Source organism: Ailuropoda melanoleuca, unplaced genomic scaffold (assembly GCF_002007445.2).
Source record: "Ailuropoda melanoleuca isolate Jingjing unplaced genomic scaffold, ASM200744v2 unplaced-scaffold3332, whole genome shotgun sequence".
Classification (NCBI taxonomy): domain Eukaryota; kingdom Metazoa; phylum Chordata; class Mammalia; order Carnivora; family Ursidae; genus Ailuropoda; species Ailuropoda melanoleuca.
In genome coordinates this window covers 1-7,054 of record NW_023204193.1, presented here as the reverse complement: position 1 = coordinate 7,054, position 7,054 = coordinate 1, and the positions used below count along the sequence as shown (strand labels likewise).

Here is a 7,054-nt window from a genome sequence, read left to right as displayed (position 1 = left end):
TTGACATGACCAGCCAATGATGGGTTTATGTGGAACCCAAGAAACAGTGCGTATGGCCAACATCGGCATTGCATCAGCACGAACGTGTGATGGGAGGGAAACTCACGTCTACCTAAACAACAAAGCTGTGTTTCATGGTAAAATATTTCACACGGCTTCCGTTTTAAAATTTAAGTTAAGACTAATTATAATTAAATAAAGATTTAGACTTCACTTTCTTAGGGGTCCCAACTACATTCTAAGTGCCCGACAGCCACATGTGGCTAGTGGCTACCATAGTGAATACTGTAATTTCTAGGAAATAGTCAAATATTTGGAAATTTCCAAACACATACTTCTAAATAATCCATGAATGAGAGAAGACATCACAACGAATAGAGAAAATATTCTAAACTGAATGATAGTGTAAACAATATACGGAATTTTGTGAGACATAGACAGACATGTGTAGACGAAAATTTCTTTTGTTTTGAAAGATGTATTTATTTATTTTAGAGAGGAGGGGGAAGGGCAGAGGGAGAGGGAGAGAAAGAATCTCAAATGGACTCCCCACCGATGCCAAGACCCCGAGACCATGACCCGGGTTGTAATCAAGAGTCAGCCACTTAACTGAATGAGCCACGCAGGCACCCCTAGAGGGACATTTCATAGCTTTCTATCCTTATGCTAGAAAAGAAGAAGTTTTAATAATTGATAGGCTATTGTAGGTAATATGTTGTAGAGACTCAGGACCTTACTATCTTCTGAAGAATAGTGAGCTTGTTTTAGCAGGCACGTCAACTGCTCGCAGATCACTGTGGCTTTGGGAAGGCTTGGTTTTAGACATCACCAGCAAGGGATCATGTCAACCTTGTTCTTCACTTAGGGCAAATCCGTTTGTCCCGATACAGTTTTTACACTTAAAGTATGACCCTGTCAGTATTTCAGTGGAATGGTTGATGAACTGGAGCCTCGGGTTGTGTCTCTGCTGCCATGGGCGACTGCTGACAGTCTGTGACATCTCTTTCAGGCTTCCAGGAAACATGTCTCTTGGACCTTTTGGGGATGACAGTTCCCTACAGCGTCTGCCTGCATCTGGTCACTTCCCAGGGCCTTCGAACAATTGTTGTAAAATTATTATTATTTTATATTTTCTACATAGTTTATCAAGTGTTATTACAGGAGCACTGGGAGCTGGAAACCTCCCCTGAGACTTTAAACAGCTGCTCTGACCCACCGGGGAGGAAACAAGCTTGTAGGCACTGAGATCTTTTAGTGGCCCAAATCTCCATCTTTCATGCTATGCTCTACTGTAGAGATGTTTCTAGAAAGGCACAAATTCTAAAGTTGGCTATTTTCATAGCCTTGGCCAAGACAACCCTCTGTCCTCAGCCCACCCCCACCTCCACCCACATCACTTTTTTCTTCTTGGTACGTAGACTGGAGTTTCCAGAACATACCCACACGTGCCTTCCCCAGTCTGTGAGGCCCGGGGAGTGACAGTGGCGGAACATCTCTCTCTCCTCCTGAAATGTGGTGGGAGTTTTCTCCCATGATTTTTAATCATACAGGAGAAAAAAACTCCACTGTATTGGATACAGTTAAAACCAATCCCTTTAGGACTTGACATGTTTTGAGTGACTTGTCATTTAGAGTCACTGAAAGGCTGTCATTTGGTCAATGCTTCTATTTTCTGCTATGAAATATAACTAAGCCAACAGTTAAAAGGAGAACACTTACATTAAAGCAATGACTCTTCTGATGGAATAGCAATTGGTTTAGTTTTTACTCTAACTCTGAAGCTGGGAGTCTATTCACTTGGAAGTATGACGGTCTTGACCCATTTACCATTGAAGTGGTTACCAATTCTTCCAAACCTCATGGAAGACAATTGCAACTGGAATGCCCGTAGGTTCTCTCCTGATGATCACACAAGTGATTTAACTCTCACGTAGAAGAATGAATGTCTGAGAAGAACAAAGGAAATACAAAAATGTACACTGAGGAGGAAATCGGGTGTGCCACACTACACTCAAAGCCTCTGTAACCCAATCGACAGTGAATTCATAACAAAGGAAAAAAGTAGAGGACAAAAACGGAATTGAAAATCCTGCCCTAGATCTTTGGGAATATGAAATTTTCTTATATGATAAATGTTGTGTTTCAGTTCAGTGGGAAATGGGCATATTTAATAAATGGCTCTGGCACATGGACTATCTTTTATTTTTGAGATGTTTATTTATTTGAGAGAGAGGAGACAGGGATAGGGAGAGAACACCAGTGCGGGGAGGGAGAGGGAGGAGCAGATTCCCTGCTGAGCAGGGAGCCCCACGCAGGGCTCAGTCCCGGGACCCCGGGATCATGACCTGAGCTGAAGGCAGCCGCTTCAACCTCTGAGCCACCCAGGCACCCCCACAAGGGCTGTCTTACGTATGCACGCAAAATAATTCTCTGTTGTGCCTTGAGACACTTTTCTGAATCTCCTAGCAGAAGAAATGCTCAAGCTTTCTTAGGAGTCCATTGAGTCTGGGGAACGTGGGTGTCATGGTGTCCACACTGGGAGACTGCAGTCCATGGGCATCTGGTAGTAGAGAATCTCCGACCAGAGGACAAGTGTCCAGACAGACCCGAGGCTCTGTCCTCTGATTTCTGATTGCCCTCCAACACTGTCTCCCCGACCTCCATTTCCCACCTGCCCCAGGAGAAGGTAGCTAGAGCCCCTCTGGTGCACAGCTCGAAGAAAGGAAAAGAGGAGCTATTGGGAGGCTTTTGCCCCCCCCCCATCTGCTCCTATTCTGTTTCTGTCAGTTGGTCAGACTCCCCAGAAGCAACAGAACCCCAAAGCAGCTGAAGGGCACCTGAGGCACATCCCTGTCCTTATGCAGTCAGATGGCCAGAGCCAGACCCCCAACCTGCCCGCTTCTCCAATCCCAGGTGGCTTCTTAGGGACCCCGTCTGTAGGAGCAGCCTTCCAAAAAGACACCCCCGTGCCGCAGAGGTCTCCCCGTTAAGGAGGCAGGCTACTCCCCGCAGCGTTTAAGTCATTCAACTGCTTCCTTTGCAGGCTTTCTGGAAGGGATGATGAGGGCCCTGGGGCGCGAGCGGGGGAACTGGGGACGGCACCCGCCTCTCGCCTCGCCGCATCAGACACCCCCAGGGACGGAGAGCGCAAGGGACAGGATGGCAGCAGGCTCCAGGGGCTGCGGTCCAGGCCAGCTCAAATGGGCGCCCTCTTCAGCAGGTGCCTGTGAGCCTTCTGGAATTCCTTCTGGAATTGGCACAGTCCCTCCAGCAGGGCCTCCTGCAGGGGCGCCCGGTCGGAGCCCTGTCCGCAGCCGACCTGCGTGTCCCGCGCGTCCCCGAGCGGGCCGAGCTGCGGGTAGCGCCGGTAGGCCGGGTAGCTGTAGGGGCGGCCCTCGTTCTCCCACAGGACCCCTTCGACCATGTCCAGCAGCTCCCGCAGCTGCGCCTCCTGCTGGGCGCCAGCCGCCCCGTTGTTGAAGGCGCAGTGGCGGCGGGCGCACACGGCGTCCAGCTGGGCCAGGTGCTGGTTGTCCGTGTCGCGCACGTACTCCTCCAGCGAGCCGTCCTCCAGGTCCTCCTTGCGCGTGAACACCAGCACCGTGTGCGCCAGCACGCCCACCCCAAAGGCCTCCTGCAGGCGCCGCACTGCCTGCAGGTCCTCATCGGTGAAGCGGCCCAGCTGTGTCACCAGCAGCACGGCGTGCGGCCCGGGCGCTGAGAAGGCCATCGCCTCGCAGACGGCCCTTGCCTCCGCCTCCGGGCCGGCCCGCGGGCCCAGGATGTCGGGGGTGTCGATCACCTCGAGCTCCCGCCCGGCCCAGCTGCGGCTGCCCCGCTGGAGGCTCAGGGTCACCGGTCGTGTGCTGACTTTAGACTCGAACTCTCTCCTGCCCAGGATGCTGTTTCCTGTGGCGCTTTTCCCGCTGCCCGTTTTCCCCACCAGGAGCAGCCTCAGTGTCCGCGGGCTCTGTGGGTCCTCCCCCAGGCCTAGAAGCGGCGGGACAGAGCAGAGGGAGCTGGGGTTAGGGCTGTGCGCGCTCCTGCGGGGAGCTGTGGGCTGGGCGCCCCGGTGGGGGCGGGGGTGAGGCCAAGACCTGGAGTCTGCCCTGGAGGCCTGCGGGGGGCTCATGTTCTGTCTTGCTTTTTTTAAAACTTTTTTTTTAATTGTGGTAAAAATAGGATATAAAAAATACATGACATAAAATCCATCATTGTATTCATTTTTAGGCGTGCAACTCAGTGGCGCTGGGACATTCACAGTGTTGTGCGGTCACCTCCACTGTGCATCTCGAGAATGTTTTCATCATCCCAAATTGTAATTATATTTGCTCTTCTGGGTCTGGCTTATTTCACTTAGCATAATGTTTCCCAGTTCATCCATATCGGAGCCCGGGTCAGAATTTCCTTCCTTTTGAAGACTGAGTAATACCCCCTGGTAGGTATCTGGCACTGGTTGTCGATTCGTACACACATACGAACATTTGGGTTCTTTCCACCTCTTGCTGCTGTGAATAGCGCTGCCATGAGCATTAACGCGCAAATGTCTGTCTGAGTCGCTGCCCTCAATTCTGTTGCACATCTGCCCCGAAGGGAGATCGCTGGGCGCTGTGGTTTTGAAACTCCTTCTAAGGGCCCTCTCTTCTCACCCAGATGGGAATTAGCCCAGCATGAATACGGGACCCTGGGCTTTGCTGAATATCCCTGATCTCAGATCCTTCTCAGTGAGAAAAGGAAGAAAAGCAGCGTGTGTCCTGTGCGTCTACGTCTTCCCTCTGGGGCAACTGACCGCACCACCTTCTTCAGCTTTCCCGACTGGGAATGTTGGGAGTGTGGGAGCACCTCACCCAGACCCCGGCTCCAAGGAATGTTGGGAGTGTGGAAGCACCTCAGCCAGACCCCAGATCCAAGCGCAGAGGCAGGCTGGGTCCACATGCTTAGGCAACAGCCTTACAGTTTGAGTGGGACATTCTCCCCCAGCAGAATATCAGAACCCTGCTCTGAGAGAAAAGACTTGGAGATGCCAACTTCCTACCGAGAAACCCAGTGTCAGGAGTCTTAGATCCACCTGGGGCTGAGGGACAGGGAGGGAGTTCCCCTCTGCCTTTCAGGTCCCAGACCCAGAGCACATAGAGAAATGCCAATAACAGCTGGTGTCCAAGTCTGTCCCCCACTGAAGAGACTGACGTGTCAGCGTCGGAGCCCTAAGCCTCTGAAGGCAGGATCGGCATCGTCCTCCCCTGACTCTGCTGGGCAAGGATGTGTTCTCTGCTGCCCGCCTTGCTGCCACCTGACTGAATGGCTCTGGCTCCCTCCAGCTCCCCCCAGCTGGCTTGAAAGGAATGTGAGTGCATGGGCGGGAGTGTCAAGGGAGCAGGGAGGTGGAATGCTCCTCCCTGCCCTCCTCACCAATGCAGAGCTGGACAGGGACAGCAAGTCCTGTCTGGGCAAGCCTGCAGCCAGAGCTCACCACCGGACTTGAAACCTATCACTTGGGCTCTGGGGAGGATTTTTCAAGTAATAGTTCACCTTGGTTGCTGCAAGAAAAGGTAAATCAGGTGTCAGCACGTCTATTGGCAGTTTTCTTATGTGCTTTATTAGAAAGGCTCTCTCCCGCTGGCTCAGGCCATTGAGGTTCATAGAGGAAAAAAAAACCATTTGTGTTAAAATACAAATGAATCACAAATACTTTCTGCTGGCCAGGAAAATGGATGGATTTCCAGCATTCCCAGATTCTGTCTCCCCAGGTTAAATGGCAACGCTGAGCCCTTGGAAATTCAGCACCTGACCCTGATGCAATAGTTTTTGGGGGGACAGAACCCCTTGAGAAGCAAGCCCAGTTCTGAGGCAGCGGTTGACCGACGACATTCTGCTTGTCCCCGTGGTGCTTTGAAGCCCATAGGACCCCAAGGGCTCTGGGATCCAGCCAAGCGCCTGCACAGGGTCTGTTGGCTTCAGAGCCTCAGGCCCAGTTGAGCCGTTTGGTCACAAGACCATCAGCGCATCCTTCCAGAGGACGAAAGCCCAAGACACACAGACCCTTTTCCTTGGGCCTGGCACAGAGATATAGTACAGGGGGCAACTGGCACTGTCTCTCCCCTTCCTTCCGCTTGCTCTGCCTATCGGGGAGCTTTCCCTCTTATTTGGCTGCCGTAAAGAAGGGCCCCAAGCCAAAGGCCCTTCGATGGTGGCCCAGGTGGGCACATCTCTGAGCGGGATGAGCCCAGCTGCCTGTCCCAGCGCACCACCAGCGCTCCGATCGTCCCCAGCCACACCCCTCTCAAGGTCATTTCTGCTACAAGTGGTTTACCTCCTAACGTGTCTCGTCTAGGATCCTGACACAGCGCTCCTTCAGGACTGTCCGCGAGAATATGTACGTATTCTTCTTCCTCTGCCTAGAGAAAATCATCATATGTCTCATTAGTTTTTCAACAGACTTTTAAGAGGCACCTGACTTTTGCCTTTCTCTTGCCAGAAGCATTGGATGGAGGGGGAGCAGCCTGAATGAGGAGAGGGACGGTCCGAGGGGACCCCACTTCCTTTGCTCTCCTCTCTCCCTCCCCCCACCACTGTGGTCTCTGGGTCACTTTAAGAGAGTTCATGGAGAAATGTGAATGGCCCTGCCCGCACAGGAGTAGGTGGCATTCGGTTAGCCAGGGACCCGGAGCTGTTCTGAGATGACAGAAAGGAGCCGAGAGCAGAAGCAGGTCTGATCCTGGGTCCTGAGAGCAGTGGAAAGATCTGGAGGGCACGGGCAGGAAGTTGTGGGGAGGGGCTGGCATGGTGTGGCGGGGGGAGTCACGATGGTCTTGGGCCAATAAGCGCAGTCCAGGCCTGAGCTTTGGGGAAGGCTGGGCAGTGAGGACTGCAGAAGGCGAGAGGCGGGGCCGGGTTCTGAGCTTAGGGTGACAGGGAGGGATCTTCAGGGTGTGGGGCAGAGTCCCGCTGGGAGCCCGGGGACCTTGGTGCTCATCTCCCACCGCCATCAGTTAGGATGGCCACACTGCCTGGGCCTTAGTGTCCCCATAGGTGTGAACGCTGGACCTGAACTAAA

The 7,054-nt window shown here is 52.8% G+C and overlaps 1 protein-coding gene across 1 annotated transcript; it reads right to left on the bottom strand.

The window, feature by feature from the left end:
- Positions 1-2,193: 2,193 nt before the first annotated feature.
- Positions 2,194-7,000, bottom strand: LOC100465718 (GTPase IMAP family member 6). Its single transcript, XM_034651197.1, has 3 exons — positions 6,631-7,000; positions 6,311-6,395; positions 2,194-3,990 (listed from the first exon to the last, which is right to left on the bottom strand). Exons 1-3 carry the CDS (start codon positions 6,643-6,645, stop codon positions 3,197-3,199), a joined length of 894 nt encoding a protein of 297 aa, XP_034507088.1. The 5' UTR covers positions 6,646-7,000; the 3' UTR covers positions 2,194-3,196.
- Between the last annotated feature and the right edge of the window lie 54 nt (positions 7,001-7,054).

Coding starts and splice junctions, on each gene's coding strand:
- LOC100465718 (XM_034651197.1), bottom strand. Junction 3,991..6,310: donor TAGACGAGACACGTTAGGAG/GTAAACCACTTG, acceptor CGCCGCTTCTAG/GCCTGGGGGAGGACCCACAG.